Genomic DNA, 22,285 nt, shown 5'->3' with positions numbered 1-22,285 from the left:
CACAGACACACTTTAAAAGGTCTGTGGGTGTGTAACTTTTGGTGGTAAGGCCCAGTGTACTCCTCTTGGCTCCAGAGCAGCACACTGGGAGGCCTCAGCCTCCCTCTGTCCTAATTTGTTGCGACTGTTGCTCATTAATTATAGAAAATAATAAAGCGAAGTCTTTTCTCAGCTGTCTTGTTTGCTGCCTGTCTCTGTGGCCATGGCTGTCAGATGCAGCAGTGTGCCTGGTCCCGCTGGATCAAAATGGGTCCTCTGTCGTTTCAGGGACAGGAACGGCAGGAGGTGGCAGTATCCATCTCCTGCAGAGAGTGAGAAGCATTGTATCAGGCAACCGAAATGATGACTCTGAGCTCATCTTTACCCCAGATTTTTAATGTACTTCATACACAGATATCTCTCTGTGGGTTCATAGAGTACATGCTCCCTCTTCTAATGGCATTTCAATTTGTCACACGTGGGGACGTGCGGTCACACACACGAGCCTCCACAGAAACGGGCATCAGGAAGTGCCTGGAGAAATCTCTGGATCATTTTGCATCTATCACATGATTTAAATACACTAAAAGAGATATATTGCACTAACCTTGAGCTTACTTTGTTTGCTGTTTATCGTCTCATGCTGAAAATGTTAATCATAACCTATTTTCAGGGGAATTCTGGTCTGGGCTTCAGCATTGCTGGAGGAATAGACAATCCCCACATTCCTGATGATCCAGGGATCTTCATCACCAAGATCATCCCCGGAGGAGCAGCTGCTATGGATGGGCGGCTGGGGTAAGTTACCGTCTTCCTCCTGCTGCCTCCTATTTCTTCAACTCTTACTAAGCTCCACTACATCCTCTATACTCTCTCTATTCTAACCTCTCTACTCTCATCTTTAACGCTCACCAACATTGCGTCCCGCCAGGCAGCGCTGTGTGGGAGGCAGAGTTTCTACAGCCCTCTGCCCCCAGGCTCTGTGTGCTTCCTCAGACTTATGATTCACAGGAAGACCAAAGCCTGAAACATGCAGAAATTATGATATGGAAGTTCTTTTTCATGTTCTTTTGAGGTTTCTGATTATACTGGCTTTGCTTGGGTCTCCCTTTTTTATGCAGTCAGTAAACTCCACAGAACTACATGCACTTTACATGTGACATTAAAACCTTTTCTTTCACAGGGTTAACGACTGCGTTCTGCGTGTGAATGATGTCGATGTGTCTGAGGTGGTTCACAGCCGGGCGGTGGAAGCCTTGAAAGAGGCAGGACCAGTGGTGAGGTTATTGGTTCGACGGAGACAGGCCCCACCTGAGACGATTCTGGAGGTCAACCTGCTGAAAGGGCCCAAAGGTTAGAGTCAGTGTTAACATATTCTTTTTGAAAGTGATTGCAGTGCTGCTTAAAAGGTAATAAATAACATGAAGATAATCTTACAAATAGGGCCTGGAATGAAAGCATGCAGTCTGGGGTGATCCTTTTGTTAAAGCACTGGCTGTCTTTGTTATTCACCTAGGACTGGGATTCAGCATTGCTGGAGGGATTGGGAATCAACATATCCCAGGAGACAACAGCATCTATATTACCAAGATTATAGAAGGTGGAGCTGCTCAAAAAGATGGACGACTGCAAACCGGAGACCGCCTGCTCGCTGTAGGAGCCTGCACCTTCCTCTGACTCACTCGCATATCTAACACTCGAATCCAAATGAATTCATTAGCTATTCATGTGGTTCACTTGCAAGTTAAACAGATATTTAGCATTTTCCTTGCAGTCATTCTATAAAGCTATTTCTATAACCGGACAAGTACAGTGCTATGAAAAAAAATGTCCCTTTTATGATTTTTTAGGGGTTTTTTTTACATATTTGTCATAGTTACCTGTTTTACATAATCAAGATAATTCTAATATTAAACAAAGATAACCAGAGTAAATACAAAATGTAGTTTTTAAGTGATGATTTCATTTTTTAAGGGAAAAAGTAATCCAAACCTACCTGGTCCTGTGGGAAAAAGGAATTGCCACCCTCTTGTTAAATCACGAATTAACTGAGTAATCACATTAATCACATTACTATCCACACCCAGCCCTGATTACTGCCAGACCTCTTAAATCAAGAAACCACTTAAACAGAACCCGAAGACAAAGTAAGCTTTATTTGTTCAAAAATCAACAAACGTTGACATCTGTCAGTCTGGAAGGGTTAAAAAGCTATTTTAACGCTCTGGGACTCCAGTGACCCACGGGGAGAGTCATTATCCACAAATGGAGAAAACTTGGTGGTGGAAACTTCTCAGGAGTGCCCGGCCAACCAAGAGCATATCAACGACTCATCCAGGAGGTCACAAACGATCCCAGAACAACATCTAAAAAACTTTAGGCCTCACTTGCCTAAATTAAGGTCAGTGATCATGATTTAGAAATAAGAAAGAGAATGGACAGATATGGCATCCATGTTCCAAGGCAAAAGCCACTTCTGACCGAAAAGAAGATAAAGGCTCGTCTCAAATTTGTCAGAAGCATCTTCAGGATTCCCAACATATATTCTGTGGGCTGGTGAGAAAAAACTTTTTTTTAAAGATTAAAAAAAAAAAAAAAAAAGGTTTAAGTCCCATTGCATCTGGCATTAAATGTACACAGCGTTTTACAAAAAGAGCATATCAACAGTCAAATATGATGGCAGTACTGTGATGGTTTGGGGCTGCTTTCCTGCTTCAGGACCTGGACAGCTTGCCATAATTGATGGACCCATGAAATCTGCCCTCTACCAGAAAATCCTGAAGGAGAATGTTTGGCAATCAGTTCATGCCCTGAAGCTTAAGCCCAGTTGGGTTATGCAACAGGACAATGATCAGTAACATACCAGCAAGTTCACCTCTGAGTGGCTCAATCATAACAAAATGAAGGTTTGTGAGTCCTGACTTAAATCCGATGTAGATCTTTTGACATTACGCTAAACAGGTCGTCCAAGCTCGAAAACCCTCCATTGTGGCTGAATTAAAATAATTCTGCAAAGAAGAGCGAGTCAAAACTTCTCCGTGATGTGAACAACTCATTGACAGTTATCACAAATACCCGAATGCAGTTAGGTTTTTTATTCTTAACAGATGAAATCAGCATTTAAAAACTAATTTTTTTTATCTTTGTCTAATATTAAAACTCGTTTAATTATCCGAAATATGTTTGTGTAACAAATATTAAAAAAAAATAAATAAATAAATTAGGAAGATGGAAAATACTTCTTGCACATTGCAATGTGACAACATTATTAGCACTTACAATAATTTATAAGAAAAATAACACAGTCACGAATTGGGGCAATAAAGCAGCCCCTCAGCTGGGCATGAGAGAGAAATATTTGATAAAGGCAGATATTTTTTAAAAAAAAACACTCGTTAATCAGCATTCATGAGTAAAAGTCCAAGTAATTATCGCTGCCCTCATCACTGAGCTGTCATTAATCATTATTTAAATACAAACACAATATATTTTACGAAATTCTCTAACGTCTTTGTAACATTCATGACCTTTTTTTGTCAGATTGGACAAGTGATTAGGCTTCTGTAGCCTAGCTTCTGTCTTTTTATTTAATACTACTACTACTAATATTAATAATAAGAAGAATTTTTTCACAAAATAAAAAAGAAAAGAATGGTTTGACAAACACAAGAAGCAGGATACTGAGGTATAAGACATGGTGTTACTCATGGTAAACAAAGCTGAATGAAATTAAAGCAAGGTTGAGACGACAACAACAAGAAAATTTAGATCATATTTACAAAGAAAATGAAATTGAAAAACAAGATTTTAAAAAGACATCAGATAAACATTCAGAAGTCCCACATTCTACAAACTAATTCTCCTCAGGAAGGTTGTTCCGAATCAGAGGGGCCCTGATGGGAAACCCAAAGTCACCTTTAGATTTAAGCCTCGACTTTGAAACAGCCAAAAGGGCCCCATCTGAGGATCTAAAGCTGCGATCCGGCTCATATGGAGTCAACATTTCTGCAGCGTAGCTAGGGGAGAGACCTAGATGTGGTTTAAAACTGAAAAGTAAAATCTTAAAATCACTTTTAAAACATAGGATTTGGGGCGACGTCTGCTTAAACAAGCTGTGCTGCTGCATTTTGAAGAAGTTGCAGGCAAGGCAGAAAATTGGCCTTTGAAAGAAATGCACACAAAAGAAAAATGTCAACTCAAAGACATCAGTAGTTAAACTGCAGATCTGGTGGCCCTGTGGCATGCTGCTACAGATCATAGACTGATCAAGAAACATGCCATTATTAATTTAAGCATTTCTCAAGACTTCATTTCCTGTTCTCTATTGCATTATTGCAAGTGAGCACATTGGTTTAATGTTACCAAACTGCTGGAATAACTTTTGACTGGCAGCATATTTCCTGGGACCTGAATCTTAAAAGAGAAACAGTAAAGAGAGATACAGAGCATCCTTCAAACCTCTACCTACTGCTTTTGACCTCTGTTATCACTGCACGGCACACCAACCTTTCACTTTGCTGTTGAAATGTACTGAAATTTCATAATACTTTCAAGCTATGATTCATTATTGTGTTGGCTGGTGTGATGACTGCTGTGATGCGTGATGTTGTCACAGTGCAGCAGGAGACACAAGGCTTTCAGGTGTTGATACAAAGATTTTTTTTTTCTTCCCCCTCTTCTGATTTCTGGACTATCGTCGCATTCAGGTGAACAACATCGTGCTACAGGATGTGCGTCATGAGGAGGCAGTAGCTGCGCTGAAGAACACCTCCGATATGGTTTACCTCAAGGTGGCCAAGCCGGGACCTGTGCATTTGAACGACATGTATGCCCCACCAGACTACTCAAGCAGTACGTATCTACCTCTTCCTGTTCTTGTAGTCGTACTATAAGTGCAAATTTGCTAATCAATAATCAGCAAGCTCCAAAATTAGAGATGTAAGGTAAAGAGAAATTTTTTTTTTTAAGTTTCATCTTTACCAGCGATGTTTTCTGAATTTTTCTGTTGGTTCACTGTTCTCTCCCCAAAACTGCTATGCCCAGACACCCACATAGTGTATGTAGTGAACGCTCGTGCACACAAACACACGGGCACACAGACACACAATCCTTCCCACAGCAACAACAAGCACAGTTCTCTGCCTCCCACTGAGTGTGGATGGTTTCTCACATCCCACCTGCTCATGAGAGCCCACGATCTTGAGCTGCAGCATCTCAAATTTCCACACAACAGTGATTTAGTATTAGATGGGGCTATCGAAGGTTTTGTAAGTTCTGAATGTTTGAAGTCGTCTGCGTTTAAGTTCACTAACCCTTGAATCTAGATGTGGTTCCGGATTTGCAAGTGAAGTAGTTCACTTGCTTTATCACACTCGGCTAACGCTAAAAATGCAAATTCAGAAGAGGCTTGTTCATGTGTGTGATCTGTCTGCTATGTGCATGCACAAGGAAACAGGTTTTTAGAAAAATGTGGCACATGCCTTCACATATTAGTCAGTGGTAGTTCCCCGTTTTGCACCAGACATATAGCAGAAACAATAGATTACATTGTGCGCATAAAAAAGCGAGCCAGCTTATAAAAAATGTCCCAGTGGTACTTTAAAGGAAAACCTGGGTCCTATTTTTGTGGTTTTGGCCACTATTTCTACTCCTAATAATATCATCGTTCTCACCACGTTAATTGCTAAGCTTTGGGAATGCAGGAAAGAAGTTAATAAGAAGTTAGATGTGGTCAGAAATACAAGCAGTTAGATGATCAGACAAGTTATAAAGAAACAGAGAAGTTAGAAAAACTTGTTTGGAGGCGTATATAATTCAAACTGTCTTATATCGATAATCTGTACTCCAGAGAGATGGATATAAAGAGTTATGTAGAGAGGGATTATTGCCTCTTTCATGGGTCCCCTAATCTGTGGTTGTACTGTACATTCCCAGAAGGTAAATCAATTATGATTTTCCTCATACATATAGAAAGAGGACATCTTAATTATGGTCATTTTAAACACACAACTCTGGCTATGGGTTGAGCAGCATCACTAACCTACCTTTTTGACCTTATGTTTGCAAGGGACAGCCAATCAGAAGAAAGCTGGCTTTATGAGAAGCTCTTTTTAGACCATGGGTGAAGTGATTGGCTCCATTAAAAGATACTTAACAAAGGGATTATTTTGAGCTGTGAATCATGCAAAGCCAGTCTAGTAAGAGTCCAGTAATAAATATATGGAGCTGAAAAACAAGATAACAGTAAGTATTCTAATCTGCTCATGGATTCTTTTTTTCCCAGTTTATTTCATTGTGTTCCCACTTTGGTTCACACGGAGACACAAAAATCATCACATGCGTGCCATGCTTAAAGTGCAGCATGCAATTATGACACTGACACATGCCATACCTGTGCATATCGATCAAGTACACCGGACACGTTGTAAGCCAACTGTGCAAGTGAGAGCAGCCAGCATATGGTGACCGTGCATGCATTTGGGTATCAGAATCAAAAGGCATTTTCTCTGAGGACATCATGAGTGACAAACCACTCGATCTCATCATTCTCGTCATTCTACTCCATTGGGCACAGGGCAGACACCTCTTTCCAATCCCAAAAGCTTCCTCATTGGCTCCAAACACAAAGGGTTATTTTAGATGGATGCTATAGTAGGCACAGGCTTCCACAGAAGTAGAGCAGACTTGTTGTGATACCCACGTTGCAATAAAATGGAATTTTCTTGCTCTAATATTTGGGTGAATATTATCATTATAAAGCAGTGTCTTGGTGTGGTAATGAAGCTGTCATTTAGGAGCCTGTAATATCTGATTAACCAGCTTTATGCAGTTATGTTTTGTGCAGTTCTCTTGTTGCACAGGTGTTGTAATCATTCTTTCTTTCCCCCTACTGGCCTGGCCCTCCCTCCAGCCTTCCCCACCATGGTGGACAACCACGTCAGCCACAACTACATGGGGGGAATGGAACCCAAGCCAGTGTACCCGCCACCCCAAGTCACCCCGTCCAGGTACTCGCCCGTTCCCCGCCACATGATGGGGGAGGAAGACTTCACAAGGTACGTTAAAGACCGGCTTCTTCCATGAATGATCCTCCTCCATAACCTGACATTCATAAGGCTGTATAAGCGTAGCTTTGGCTAAGTCTTAGCACAGGTTGTTGGTGGAGATCAGCTATTGGCCTTTTTTGGTATTGGCTGGTGTAGTTGTATTAAAGAAACACGGTTATAAATTATGTAACTATTTTAATTTAACATGGATCGTATTTGGTTCCCAGTAGCCTCTATTTTGTTGCTTTTGTACAAGCGTTGTTGTGGTGGCTTCAAGGATACACCTGTTTACAGTAGCTTATAGTGTTTGATTAACAAAAGAATCTGCTTAGCTTGCAGTTTTCATCTCATCGAGGCCCCGATGGTGCATACTACATAATAGCTGGACAGTGTGTGGCAGCTGTGTGCTGAGAGAAGTCTTTTGTCACATCTTATACTTGTTACGAGCGTGTGTTACCCTTTGACCTCCTATCCAAGTACTGGATCAGAAGTAGCATTCATAGAGGGTTGATTGGAGTGTCCCATGAGGCTTTGAGTCAGCTTAACCCACAGCTCTAGGGAAGAGGCTGTATTCCCTCTGTGTGTGTGTGTGTGTGTGTGTGTGTGTGTGTGTGTGTGTGTGTGTGTGTGTGTGTGTGTGTGATTGCATGCGGGTGTCTATGTGTGCTGTCTTACTGGCCGAGTGTTACGTCGCCTTGTAATGTCCTTGTACAAGCTGTCTACATGACTTGTATGTGCATTTTGTCGCATCTTTGTTGGTATGTGTGCTTTATTTGTGTCCTACACTTGTCCCGTTCACTGTGATTCCTGTACCCCACAGCAGGGCTGAACCTATTTACAGTGTCATCCACAAACCTGGGGACAGCAAGGTGCCCCAGGCCCTCTACAGAGGCTTCTGTCCTTCCCCTGCTCCCTTGTGCCAAGGTCCACTCCCCTTCTCTGGCAGGTACTAACCTAGTCCATCATACCTTGCTTAGCTAACCCTCCTCTCTGTAGCTCGGCACTTAGAAAAATGCCAGGGCATATAACCCATCAGGATTACCAGTAGTGTGTTGGGCCACATCTGTGCACATAAATAGCAGTAGAGAAGATTAAGATTAACCAAGGGAGGAGGGAGGAAAGGAGGGCTGGAGGGCGAGGCAGGCGATATTTATGTTGAGAATTCTTTTAGTTTTCTGTCTGCATGTAAATTTTTGCTGAGGCTTTTTCAGTTTATTTGGAACCACTACTTTATCTTTCACAACTTCACAATAAACAAGCATCAAAAGAACACTGAGTAGAGAACAAGTGAAAAGAAAATCTCAATAGTTATTGCCCTTTGTTTCTTTTTTTCTTCTTCTTTTTTTTGTTGCCGCTTTTTTTGTGCTTTTCATATTTTAAACGGCCTACTCCCATTCGGTCAATATTTGATTTCCTGCTAATTTGCTCATATGTGCGAATCTCAAACAGTAGTGCTTTGTTCACCGCAGTTTAAAATGGAGTCGTACCTGCTCTTCACAAACACATCACCGCAGGAGTGCAGCCAAAAGGGCTTCACGCTCCCACAAGCTGCTCAATTCCATCTGTCAGGAGGCATTGATAAAACTAAGCCTATATCTCCAGCCAAAGCTACTTTGGCTAGTGCTTACTGCTGAAGACATAATATACATATTATTTATGGCTTGCATTTGGGGTTTTTTTTCTGTTTGGCATTATCAAATTTGCAAAAGGCCTCCTGGTGTTTGATTTAATTGAATGTTATTCTTTTTATTTGTTTCTAGAGCCACAGTTTTGTCCATTTTCCATCACTTCATGGATGACTGCACTGATGTCTGTGTGTAAACCATTGTTTTTATGTAATTTACCTATATTGTGTAACATATATGCCTTGCAGTGAGTGCAAAGGAGAGTGACTGTAGTCCTGCTCTAACTAAATGCTTGTGGTAAATGTGGTGTTTGAAAGGAAGGGTCGAACTGAAGGCTAGTGTGGATGACAGGAGCGGTGAAATATTTTGCCTGCTTCTCTATGTATGTAAATGTAAACAGAGAGCCTGATCCTGTACAGGGCAGCAGACAGTGCTGCAGCTGTCATGATTCATATGCACGCTGGGAAAACCAGGCCATGCACTCAGGTCTTACCCCTCTCATCACCCGTACTGCCAGCACCAATCACACATGCTTACTGTACGCTGACATGTTTGCTCACAGTGTGCTGACACACACGAACACACGCGTGCCATGCTTAAAGTGCAGCATGCAATTATGACACTGACACATGCCATACCTGTGCATATCGATCAAGAACACCGGACACGTTGTAAGCCAACTGTGCAAGTGAGAGCAGCCAGCATATGGTGACCGTGCATGCATTTGGGTATCAGAATCAAAAGGCATTTTCTCTGAGGACATCATGAGTGACAAACCACTCGATCTCATCATTCTCGTCATTCTACTCCATTGGGCACAGGGCAGACACCTCTTTCCAATCCCCAAAGCTTCCTCATTGGCTCCAAACAAGGGTTATTTTAGATGGATGCTATAGTAGGCACAGGCTTCCACAGAAGTAGAGCAGACTTCTTGTGAGGAATGAGTCAGAGCTTATATCGGCCCTCTGCCCATCTGCACATCCCCCTCAGTGGTGTCATCGCAGACACGTCCCCGACACCCCCTTCTCCATCTGATATTACCCCCTTTCTGGAGATATGTTATATTATATGGTGTAATCAGACAATCCTTTAAATCCTTGTTTCTGTCCACATTGGACTCAAGAAAAGATTAGTATGCATGTTTGGTGTAAACATACATCTGCATGCAGTCGTGACAGGGCGCAAGATGACTAAACAAGCAACAACCCTCTACTAGCCCTGTCAGGCTTTACTGCAGATGCAAATTACTGTGCAAACATTTTAGGCATTTTACATGTTTAGAGGCATTTGATCAACACTAAATTTATCCTGCATCTTGATAAAGACGCCAAACATAAAGTGAGAGTAGTATTAACAAGAAAAGGGGGAAAAAGCATCTTCAGCAACAAGAAGAACAAGGAGTCCTGTAACAGATGGCGTGGCCCTGACAAAGCCCTGTTCTCAACATCATTGAGTCAGTCTGGGATCACACGAAGAGACAGAAGGCACTAAGACAGTCTAAATACACAAAACTGCAAGAAAGTTTTCAAAGTTGCTGAAAGAACATTGAAAAAGTATGTGCAAGTGTACCTAGGAGAATTGGTGCTATAGTCCCACCAAATATTTTGATTTAGTGTTTCAGCTTAAGGACTTCTGCATAAAGTTAATAAGGAAACAAAAACTTTATGGCATGATTTTGAAATGCATTCTCACTTTTAGTTTGCATGTTTTCCCAGTACTGTATGCAACAATGCCTCCTGCTTCGGCCTCTTTGTTTAGTCACAGCCTGTGTAAATACAGAAGCCTTAGTACTGTCGAAGCAGCTGAGCTAATCAGTAACATTATGTGTCTCTTGCACACATGGAAACACAACCTTTGATTGTTTTTTTTTTTTTTTCAAGAATCTGGATAACACAATGACCTTTGGTTTAGAATTAAAAGAACCACAGCAGATTCAGCTGAGTTCCCAACTTAGGTGTTATTCATTTATTACTCAGATTTTATTCTTAGTCACGGTGAGAGGCACGGAGAATGAACAGTCTATCACCTTAGCAATGAATAAATATTTTCCTGTCAAATTAAAGGAAAAGAGCAGACCCCGAAGAAGAAGGGGGTGGACACTGAAAAATCTACGGGTAAAATTTAGACAATGAAAAAGAAGAGGGAAGATGGTACGTCCCTGTTAACACACGCTGATGTAATCTGTTTTGGAGATGGGGAGAGATAAAGTGCTGCAATAGGTAGTGTCTGTCTGTGGAGAAAATGGCATCCATCTGCAGTGTCCACCATTAATCAGCCAAGCAGAGCCAATTACTTGGCTGAGTTCAGGGCAGCATGACCTGCTGAACCCTGCAGCCCAGATATCCATTCAGAGCTTTAGGACTGCACTGCAACCGCCTCAGCCAGAAAAGTGAAGCACAGAGGGATAATATAGCGAGGGGAGGGGAGGGGAGGGTGGTTTCTGAATTAAAGAAACCGCTGGGCAGAGAGAAGAGGGTTTTTTGCTGCTCAATACCTGTTTACATTCCTGGCATGGATAAAAAAGGCGGAGGGGTGGGAGGGAGTTGGGATGGGATGGGGGGAGCAGGTCTTGTGATAGAAAGGGAGGACTTGATCCCTGCATTTTCAAAATGTAGGAATTCACTCCCATTTTCCATGTAACTGACCAAGCACTTCACATCCTATGGACAAGCAACACATGCACACACACATACCTCCTTGGAGGGCAGCAACAACTGTTAAGAAAAGCACCTGTCAAAAGTCTTCCACAGGACTTTACTGTCTGGACAGAGACTATGAGGGCGTCAAATCAAAGGCCTAAAAGTCATGAAAGTCAGTCCATGAGCTCCTCTTTTGTTTACTCTGACAAATTAGCAAGGAGCTTCTGGGAATATATCTGCCTAGTGTCCAGAAGGCCAGGCTGACAGACAGGAATGCTAGTGTGCTGGACTGGAGGGGGGCTGAACCTTCAGTAGCATCACAGCAGAAACGAGGGGATTGCTTGAAAGAGGATCAAACGTGGACAATCTCTAGTCCATCCAAATTATTCCAGGTGCAAGACAAGAGTGTTTTGTTTTTTGCTTCTTCCTGTAGAATGGAAGAGGTTTTTTTGATTGCTTGGGACTGTTAGGGTTAAATGTGTTGCCTTACTAGTGATAGGGAGCGAGCAAGTGTCACAGCCTGAAGAGGAGCTGTTTCCCATCACATCACACAAGAATGAGATAGGGAACACAAGGCCCAGATCCCAGGAGTTTCTAATTCTGTATTCCACTTCACTGCGGAAGGCCAGACAGGAAGAGGGGTCGAGGAGTAATGCTGCGCTGAGCTGAGCAATGTGGCATAGCGAACATGTTCACGGTCAACATCTCATCTTCCATGTCGCTGGTGAGGAGCCTGCCTGAACGCACAGTTAGGAAATGCTCTTTCAGAAGTAAGCACCGGCTCTGGATCCTCAGGTAACCATGGAGATCTGTGTGCCTTGTCAAGCTGAGATGAAAGGCTTTAGATGGAAAGTGAGGTTATTTTAGGCTTGACTTGTGTGAAGGCGAGTGAGTTGTTTTAGCATATTCAAAGGCAATTATCATTAGCTAATTCTAAAAGGCTGTGGATAAAACTTGGAGCATAATGTAGCAATGTTATGAGTCTCATCAGCACAGTCATATAATCTCTTTACCAGAATCTTTTTTGTAAGCACATTGCTTGTAAGGAGTCTACTATATGGATATTGATCTATCTTGTGTGATGCTCTTAGCATCTCTGCAAAGTTCACTTCATTTAAAATGCATAGCAGTCTTTCTGTAAGCACGATGTTACTATTCAGGAGTCTCCAGCATTTTTCCAGTTGCTCATGGGTATGATTCTGAAAGTCTGGAATGCTGCCTCTGCTGCCATCAATGGGAAAATGGTCTTAGCAGCAACTTTGAGCGCAGCCATTAGGGATGGAGCAGGAATTGTTCCTGTCGACCGCAGGCTGAGTACTGCGAGAGAAAACCACTAATGGGAACCATGCAGTGTTTTCTGTTGAGAAAGGAAACTGCATTTTGCGTGCATGCATGTGTGTTTATGTGTTCATCTGTATAGAAAATCTGCGCGAGCGTGCGTGCGCGGCATGTGTGCGTGAAAGAGTGAGAGAGAGTCGACTGTTGGGCTTCCTAGAGTGTGTGTGGGTGTGTTTGCATTTGTGTGAAGTGTGTTCTCAGAGGGCTTTTGCCTGGACCGTAGCAGCGGTTTGGCCTCTCTAGCATCTTAAAACTGAGGCGGTCTGAATAGCCTCCTGGAGGATGAGTCATAGTGGGTAAAGCTAAAGCAGAGCTTCAGCAGGTCTGTCGAGCAGGAGGCGGCTCATTGTACATTGATACGAGTGGGTGTTTAAGTGTTGACACGTGTGTACATTTCCATAAGATGTAGCCAATAGGTGACAGGCATTTGGACCCAATCATGTTCCTGCTTGTTTTATTGTAATGAGTTAACAGTGTTGTGCATGGTTTTTATGCATGGTTGTTATATGGTTAATCATCGTTTTCTACCAGCGAGTGGTGTCCTGAACATAAATCGTTTAAATGTTCTATTTAAAGTTCTCAGATTCAAGTATATAAACAAAGTGAGCCTACAATAAACCATCTGCAGGCCTGCTGCATGTAGCTGCCTAAACTGGACACACTTGACATTTTGGGATCATTGACATAACAAACTAGTCTCTGTACTCTCTGTTCATGCTAATTCTATTCCAGTTTTGGCCACGTCTCTTTTAAATTTGGCCTCTTTTTATACACTCTTTGTCCCGCCCTTCACCCTGACACCGCCACTCTATTTGACAGGGAGCCAAGGAAGGTGGTGCTACACAAGGGCTCTACTGGTCTGGGCTTCAACATTGTTGGCGGGGAGGATGGAGAAGGGATCTTCGTCTCCTTCATCCTGGCTGGAGGCCCGGCTGACCTGAGCGGGGAGCTGAGGAGGGGCGACAGGATTCTCTCAGTTAGTATTTTTAGCTTCAAGCTTTCTGTTTACCCACATCAACAACTAAAACAAGTCTGAGGCAGAGGGGTTTTCAGCCAACTCCTGCTGTCAGAATAATGATGATAACATTAAGGAGGGACTGTGTTTAGAAAGCCAGCAAATATCTGCCTCACAAATGTCCTTGAGCAAGACATTAAATCCAAATGGACTCTAAGGGAGCTTAGCTGCCCTCTGCCCTGAAGTCTGTGTTTGACTGGTTTATTTTCAGCTTGCTTTTAATCTGGCAGCATATTACATCATGTATGGAAAAAATGAGTCAGTCAGAAAAGATAACTAATGACTCATCAGCTGACATCATTAAAAAATTGTACATTTTCATACTTGTTTACTAATTTTATTGAGTAATTCGGTTTATTATTAGTAAGTCTTGAAACCATCTATTTTGAGCATAGACTTTGTTCTTTGCTACATTTGTTTTTCTGTATAGGTCTCAAGGATCACATGATTCCAGCCATCTTAAAAATCTAACCAGTTTTCTTACCAAATGTCCCCTTTTTGCTTTTTAAAATTGTATTTATTTATTTTTTAAACAGGTGAATGGTGTGAATCTAAGGAATGCCACACATGAGCAGGCAGCTGCAGCACTGAAGAGAGCTGGGCAGACCGTTACCATCATTGCTCAATACAGGCCTGAAGGTAAGACCCTACAATCTCATGTAATGTGTGAATATGTCATTGTACCAAGACGGGGCTTACACTGAAATCAAATAAGTCATTCAGGTTATCTTGCTCCTATTCCTGTGAAAATGGTGATGCCTCGGAGTTTATATTAAGTCAAATGCAATGTGCTTATTTATGTGAAATGACTAATTAAAAAATGAAATGAAATCAAGGCAGCATAAGTGCAAATATTTGTATCCTTAACCGTGACTGGAGAGCTCAAACATTAGACCGCTCTAAAGTTCAGAGGGCGGATATCCTTGATAAGGTCATCTCGGGCAAACAGCTCTCGCTGTGAGCACAGAAACCCCATCCACCTGCTGTTCAAACCTTCTGTTTGAGAGCACCAGCCAATTAGAAAAAAAGTTGCAGCCTTGTAGCAAGATCCAGTATAAAGATTCCTCCCCTAAACCTTTGATATCATGATTGGTGGTCCTCGCTAATGCAATTGAACTAGAGTACTGATTTGAATACATGTTGGGGTCTTTTGTTTTAGTCTGTTTTGTGGTGCGACAGTGAAGAGATGACAGGAAAGCTGAGAGAAAGACCAGTATAGGGCATGGCCTCTGCAATAGCCTTACAGCATAACACTCACTTGCTGTATCCAGTGAGCTAATCCAGCCCCCGAACTACAGTACTTGTAATCTGATAATGTTCAACTCCACTTTATGAGAGCAACCAGTTTTAGAAGGTAATTCAACCACTTACTGCACTTTAATGTGGATGCAAATATTGCTACTTTCTCTTTGGTAATTATTATTTTGCAGATTATAAAATTTAAATGTTCTCACATATTTTGTTATGTGGTATTATAGATAATCAGCTCCCGTAGGAACATCAAAGTGATACACAAAGAATGAATAATTATAATTATATTGTACCATGAGATGTTTTACTTTAATTTAAGGATTAAGCTTGTGACTTGTGCTGTAGTAAGGAGTCTAAACATTTGTTTTGCAAAACAGTTATTCAATATAAAATGTTTCAGTTGTGGTGCAGCGTAAAGATGTGCCATAATGTTTCTTCCATTATGTTTATTTCTTTTCAAACATTCCGATTTCCTGTGGTCCAGGCATGTCTTGTACTTTTCCCCCCACCTCTTCTGTGTGCACTGGAGGATTGCATTGTGGGAAATGTAGGAACGATTGTTTTGAGACTCACAGCATTTAGCGAAAATCACGATATCTCGGCTTCGTGTGTTTTGGTTCTTTTTCTACATGTCTCTCGCAAGCCCAGCTTTATAACAATGTTGATTAAATATCTATTTAATGGTGCAATCGGGTTTACCTGGTGCCGCGGCCCATGCGCACTCAGATCGTGCTGCAAACGAGGGCAGCGCAGCGGATAGGCCGGCTTTCAGCGAGTATTCGGTCGGGGGCGGCTCTTGTGGCAGCAGCCCGAAGTGTTGAGCCAACTGCAAGGCGGGCAAACGAAACCGCTGTTGTCCTTCCCTGTTCAAACTCTGGGCTGTCTGTACACACAGACCCGCACAGCGATGGAAAGAGGCGACTAAGCGGAAAGTTGCTAGCTCCGCTTCCATTTCGACACCAGAGGGGGGGGAAACCTTTAACGCACCCGAAGTGAAGAGGTGGAAAGCGGCAAACTTTTATGTCTACCAGCCAGTACGGGCGATGATGGGGGATGGGCTCGGATACAACAGCAGAAGAGCAGAAGCCGCATGAACTCCCTAATGGCTGGATGAAGAAACTACCGGCAGCCACAGCGAGATTATAGCCAGAGTTTTCTCCAGCGAAGGTGAGACGAAGGTCGAAGGTGTCGGCAAACACCGACGGGGGTGAAAAGCGAACAAAGAGTGAGTTACATTGTAGAACATGTTTGTGTTGGTTGCCAGTACAGCCCGTAGTTTGCTGCTCTTCGCCTGTACTTTGACTCCTGAAGGACAAAGTAAAGTGTGAGCTCTTCATTCATAAGCCACGAGGAAGCCTTGGTGCGATATTATACCTGCTCTCATTAATATCAGTCTTAAGATGAATTCGTTACAGTGGCAAACATGTGATCGCCTCACCCATACTGTGGTTAACATAAGTATGTCTACGGTAAACTGCTGCCATTACCTGGACTCCACGACTTTTCACCGCTTTTTACTCCATGTAAAACCTACTTGGAGGTAGGTGAAGTCGCTTTAGGTTGTAATTAATACCCCAAAGAGAGATTTCATCCACCATTTGCTTTACTGTTCTTATGTAACCTAAACCTATAGGCGGGTGCACAGAGGTGTGGTCAGACAGGTGTGTGTGTCAGTTTTGCGACTTCACCTGCGCATTACGACTTTCTGACCAGAGGTCCCTTTTCCAAGATGACAAAAGCAGAATTCACGTGTTGCCCTTATTTCCAACATTAGCAGACGATTCAACAAAATGGCACCACTCCTTCTTTTTAATGCTGAATTAAAGCTTGGTTGTGAATTGTGGCTGTATTTCTTAGTGCTTCAGTCATTCTCTGTAAGTGTACTTGAACACGCTGCACTTCATACTGCAGCAACAATGGGGAGGATATTGCGAGCTTTATGTCTATATGTCTTTTCAGGTTGGACTATGACAGGAATGTGACGGGGCATAAGTCGTAGCATGCTCGCTCCATATTTCGTTGTCTTTCAGTAAAACATCAGCCTGAACTGTCCAATAACTCTCCAGGGCCACTGAAACCGAGTCGGAGTGGGATCTGTGAGTTAGATTGGGGTTAAAGTCTATGAAAGGCTCAGACTGAGATCAAAAACCGATAAAAGTGCGGTGTTGGGTTTCTTCCCCGTGAGTTTATGTTGTCTCGCATGTCGGGTCATTCAGGCAGCTTCTTGAATAATGATGTGGTTAGAAGAGAAGAAGCTTTGTTTTTCATACCAAATCTTTCTTTCAGTCCTGTGCCCCCTTTGTGACTCAGTGATAGACAATTATCTGTTTGTATACAGTTTTAAACTACTCCAAACGAACAAGTCGAGTGCTGGCAAATGATTGACTTCCTGTATCCCCTCTGGTGACCTGAGATCTGTGTCCAGTAATTCTGCTGGCATCCTAAAGGGAGGGGGGTGTATGTGTGTGTGTGTGAGACATGATGTTCATTTGAGTTTGGAGCAGGAGGAACCCCCAGTGAGCAGTACAAGGACAGTCAATCTGGGGGGGAAGTGGAGAGAGTGAGAGCTAGTTTGTGCCAGGCAAAATGCCTGGAGTATACTCTGTGGTGCTGGGGCCTGAGCATCCATGGGCCTGTGATCGAAGGCCAACACTGAAACTACAAGAAGCCACAATGGGGCACACAAGCTGCGGTGGGAGGGCCCCCAACTCTCAGTGGCTTTCTGGAGCACTGCCAGGCCTTTAACTCACATTAAGCGATGGAAGTGAAGGGTGTATATCCACACACTGCTGCCCTGCCCCGACATCAATGAGTGTAATTACTCCAGAATCTTTGCATTTAAGGAGTGGGAGGAGGGCCGTGAAGGAAATGTTACCCTCCGAGCACCCTCATTAAACTCACAAGTGTGCATTATGGGCTTTTGTAGAAATATTTTAGGCAGGGTCTACATGTACCTTCTACGCTGTAATATCGGGGAAGGGGGCGTGCGCGTTCACTGGCCCGACTATTCCTGTCAACATAACGCACACTCACATTACAAGTACATGCCTGCTGTGTTGCATAACTGGATCAAAAGCGAAGCGACCGTCCCCCAAAATAAAAAAGCTGTTCGACTAATGAGGACACGCAGTGGGAGTGAGAGGTGCAGAATAGTCCCAGTTTCTATTAGCTGTCTCTCTCTTTTTCTTTTTTTTTTTTCTTTTTTTTCCCCTGTGGGTCACTCCTAAAAATACAGGCTACCTCATGAGTATTAATCGCTTTAAGAAACCAGGATTTAACATTTATAATTTTGGGCTAAAGATGGGCTTGTGAGCAGAGATGTCACTGAATGATTTATGTTGGATTGATCCCCTGCAAGGGCTGGGCTGGTCTTGAATGTCTCAATCAATAACCTGACTTGTTCTTAACCGGACAGATATAGCTGTTCTTAAATGAAGAGTCTTATCAGATAATTGTGGATTGTTTCTGTTTTTCTGAAAGTATTTCCTGTTAGAGAGGCTGCAGATTGTTTCTTTGGTAATGTTTGATGTAGCCAGTGGAAATGAAAGAGCTCTTGTTTTTTCTTTTATGCTTTGTCAGTCATTTGTTAAATAGCATGTGTCCGGGAAACAGCAGGGGAAGCTATTTTGAGTGATGACATTATTATTTTTTTTAAGCTTGTGACTCAGTTGCTTTTACAGTTTACAGGTGTTTATTTAATGCCTTAGTCAAATACCGGATTGATTTCTACTGCTCAAATTACCTTGACATGATGACATCAAGGTAATGTTTTAACCCCCTCCCCCCTAAAACATGTGGGTAGACTGTCTCTTGGGCTGATTATTAACATGGCTAGCACACAGTTATAAATTGCTTTGATTTGCATCCCTACTTGTGAGTGATCACATGCTTAAATGCTGTTGTTATGGGAGATTTGAGCTTGTTCTCATTTGTATTAGATTTTCATCTGATATACAGACTGTCAAGGCACGCTGATGAAAGATTTGTTTGCGTTACTCTAGCTCCACGTGCTTGGTATTTCAGGCAGGACTAACGATCAATACAGGGCTGAGGTTTCACTACAGTGGTGGTGTTCTCCTGTGGTGATGTTGTGGAAGGTTTGTGACCTTCATTCAGCACCATCACAGCCTGCTCTTTTTTTTTTTGTTTGTTTGTTTTAAAGGGGGAGCTATAATGCTTTTCCTTATTTTACATATAAAAGGTATGCTGATATTAATAGTCAGTGCTCTTAATAAACAGGAGGCCAACACATCGAAACTCTTGATTCCATGGTTTTTTTCTATCACTTTGCTTTTATGTCAGTGAAAGCAGATATACCTGTTATGATGGTCTCATACCTACAGCTCTGGCTATGAGCACGGAGGACCCGCCCACTGTCTGTTTAGACCTTCTGTTAGCGAGGGGCAGCCAATCTAAAGGCTCGTGAATCATTCTGCTAGAGGTTAAAATAGGAGCTAATAGGTTCTCTTTCAAATGTGTACCGGGTTAAACTTCCCTTATTGTTTTATATGACCTGACTCCAAAATTGCCGGAAATTAGTTTTTTTGCACAAGTTGATTATAGCTAGTGTTTTTCTTTCCCCTGTCAGTTACAGTTACTGTGTTGTGCTGTACACCGATTTACTGCAGAATTCATGTATTCCGGTGTCACCATTATCAAGAAGGTGTGGCAGCAATTTGTAGTTATCTTATAGTTCCCACCCCATCTTCCCCCAGAGGCTTAAAACTGATTGTAGTTCTGCTCCTCTTCAGTGCTCACTGAACTTAAATGAATCATTTTGCTGTTCGGAATTTGATCAAGCTAATCATTTAGCTTTGTCTAATGTGCACTTGCCCTGAGTTGCTGGTACAGTTCTCAGGTTGGTGGCATTGTAAAGCAGGTCTCTCTGTATTTAGCTACTCTTTGTCTTCTCCCTCGGCCCCTCCTTCCCCAAGCTGCAGCTTCTTGTGCTGCTTTTCTCTCCTCTCTCCTGTGCCTGAAAGCCAAGTGGACTAGTCTGAATGGCTGTTTCCGTGTGCGCTGTCCCTGTTCTAGGAGTGCTACACTGTTGCTGTTGGTTACAGGCAGTCAAGCGGTGTCTGGTTACCTCACCTTGCAGCGTCACTCTGTTGTATCGTTAACCCTTTGAGCAGAGATCAGGGTGGAGCGCTGTCATCGGGCCTGGGCCGGATCCATGTTTGCTTTGAAAATCCTTTTGGTTTCGGCAGGGGGTTATAGATCAGCAACCTGAAGCTTGTTTTTGCACCTGCTCAGAATTTTTTCCGCGAGCTTGGACTAACTAAATCATCTTTGTAGGCGTAGGTGTTTGTTTTTCAAGGCTGCTTCTAGGCTTGTTTGACAGAATATGGACTTTGATCTCTTGTTGTTCAAATTACAGGAAGTGTTGCCAGCTATTGATGATTAAGCTGTGAGGTACCCCTGCGGGCATGCCAGTCAACTCGATATGTGGAATAAATTTGGATGAGATTCTTTTCCGCTGGTTCTTTCATAGGTTAATTAATATTAGGGCATAGATGTGTCATCATTACAGCAATATTCCATCTCATCACATGGCAGTAATAATTTGATTCAGTTGTGTACAGCTACATTCATGAGGATATGCAAGCTGTGCGACATGAAACATTGGAGTAGAGGAAACATTTAAATGACAAAATTGCTTGTTCACAGTGCTGTCTTTATACTGCTCCAGCATCCTTTGTGTGATCACATGAGCACCTTAGCCTACTTGTTTTTCTGGATGCATCTGCTGTTCTGTTTATCTGGCAGTGTGCTGCATGGTGCGGTGGCCTTGCTCGTTCCAGCAGCCCGGGCCCAGAGCTCGCTGTGCACAGCAGGCTAATGAGAGCTTTCTTAATGAGCAGGTCCAGGTGGATTCATACATCATCCCTGTGCTCCTGAGCAGAAACTGGATTTACACACCTATGACAAATGGTCATGCATTTGAAATTGTTGGAGGCCTTCGCTTTTTTTTTAACCACACTAAAGAGCCTGTGTTGAACCTAATTAATCCCTGTAATTAATCACCTGACATGAAAGATGACTGGATGTGTGAGGCAGATCTGTGATAAACCATCAGTTCCTGGGGTCATTAATCAGCCTAAGGATTCGCTCAACCTTTCCTCTCTTTACTGTAGCTCACTGCCGCACTGGCTGAGGCACAGCGCTCCAATTATACCGTAGTGAAACAAGAAGGCAGAGGCCAATGCTCCTGTTTGGTCTTTTTATTCAAGATCTAATGCACCAAGTTAACTTTGAGCGCATTAACCGTAAAACTTCAAAGGGAAAGTTTATTCTCCAGAACCCGCCGCTGACACAGTTTTTGTTTGTTTCTCGCTACGCAGAGTATAGTCGCTTTGAGTCCAAGATCCACGACCTGAGGGAGCAGATGATGAACAGCAGCATGAGCTCAGGATCAGGCTCCCTGCGCACTAGTGAGAAGCGCTCCCTATATGTCAGGTAAAGTCGACACACCCACCCACACACACACATACTCATGTTTGTACTAACAACATGCAATTCTAAGATCTCACTATTGCATAACAAACTTCAGCTCGTCTGCAGGGGAAGATGAAGCCCAAACACACGTGTTGTTAAAATCGGCCACACTGTTAGACAGTAGCAGCACGACATAAATGTCATAGATCACATTATTTTTTATGCTAAGCATGCGTGCCATCATTTAATTCAGGCCACTGGGTTCACACTATTCATCACCATCTAAAGCAAGATGAACAGACGTTCCCTGTTGTTGTTTTGATGCCTGCTATGACAATGACTTTGTTTAATGTCGACTGACAGGGGAGCTTGTTGAGATGACCTGTGTTATGACACTTTGGGCAAGTTGCCAAACTGGATTGAGGCTCATTTAGGAATTGAAACAGGTGGCAACCTTCTGTTCATATAAATGCATTGAGTCGCAGGGCTCAAGGTGAAAGGACCGTGTGATGTAACGTCGCAGTCAAAAGTGCTTCCCCATATTTCTGCTGAAGCACTAATTCATTTCACTTTACCCTTTCAGTTCTGACAGCCAAGCCGCCTCTTCAGTTGTTTTTAACTATCAGAATCTTAAAACTACTCCTGAAAGTAGCTCGGATCTTATTGGGATGTCTCAGAAGGTACATAAGTGTTATTACGTTGGAGGCTTGCTATGGTCAGAGGAGTATCGTGAGTAATGCCTCTCATATACACTGATTCCTGTGAGGCATATAGAGCCTAGCCTGCTCCTGTGCAGGTGACTAAGCCCGCAGTTATGCAGGAAAAGCTATCTAGTTTTGCCGGCTAATGCGGGAGCCGCCATGTCCACCCAGCCCAGTCTCAGGAATCTTTTAGTCTGAAAGTATCACATGTGCTCTCACTGTCTGTGTTAAGGTACCATAAAATAGCTAAGGGAAA

General features: G+C 42.8%; 1 protein-coding gene across 16 annotated transcripts in view; it reads left to right on the top strand.

Moving 5' to 3' along the window:
* dlg3 (discs, large homolog 3 (Drosophila)) overlaps positions 1-22,285 on the top strand; it is an 82,093-nt gene that overhangs the window by 51,294 nt on the left and 8,514 nt on the right. For 8 of the 16 annotated variants that reach the window (XM_084949729.1, XM_084949805.1, XM_084949736.1 and 5 more), the window contains 8 exons: positions 653-777; positions 1,163-1,332; positions 1,496-1,632; positions 4,686-4,831; positions 6,873-7,034; positions 13,447-13,603; positions 14,179-14,281; positions 21,235-21,349. In XM_084949729.1, the coding sequence (XP_084805855.1) occupies positions 653-777; positions 1,163-1,332; positions 1,496-1,632; positions 4,686-4,831; positions 6,873-7,034; positions 13,447-13,603; positions 14,179-14,281; positions 21,235-21,349 (1,115 nt within the window). The remainder of the gene's footprint in view (positions 1-652; positions 778-1,162; positions 1,333-1,495; positions 1,633-4,685; positions 4,832-6,872; positions 7,035-13,446; positions 13,604-14,178; positions 14,282-21,234; positions 21,350-22,285) is intronic. The other 8 variants (XM_084949814.1, XM_084949720.1, XM_084949787.1 and 5 more) reach the window with 1 other exon arrangement.

This window comes from Perissodus microlepis, chromosome 2 (assembly GCF_051167445.1).
Source record: "Perissodus microlepis isolate ML-2025 ecotype Zambia chromosome 2, ASM5116744v1, whole genome shotgun sequence".
NCBI lineage: Eukaryota > Metazoa > Chordata > Actinopteri > Cichliformes > Cichlidae > Perissodus > Perissodus microlepis.
The sequence above is the reverse complement of the archived record's forward strand: the minus strand, read 5'-3'. Positions and strand labels throughout refer to the sequence as shown.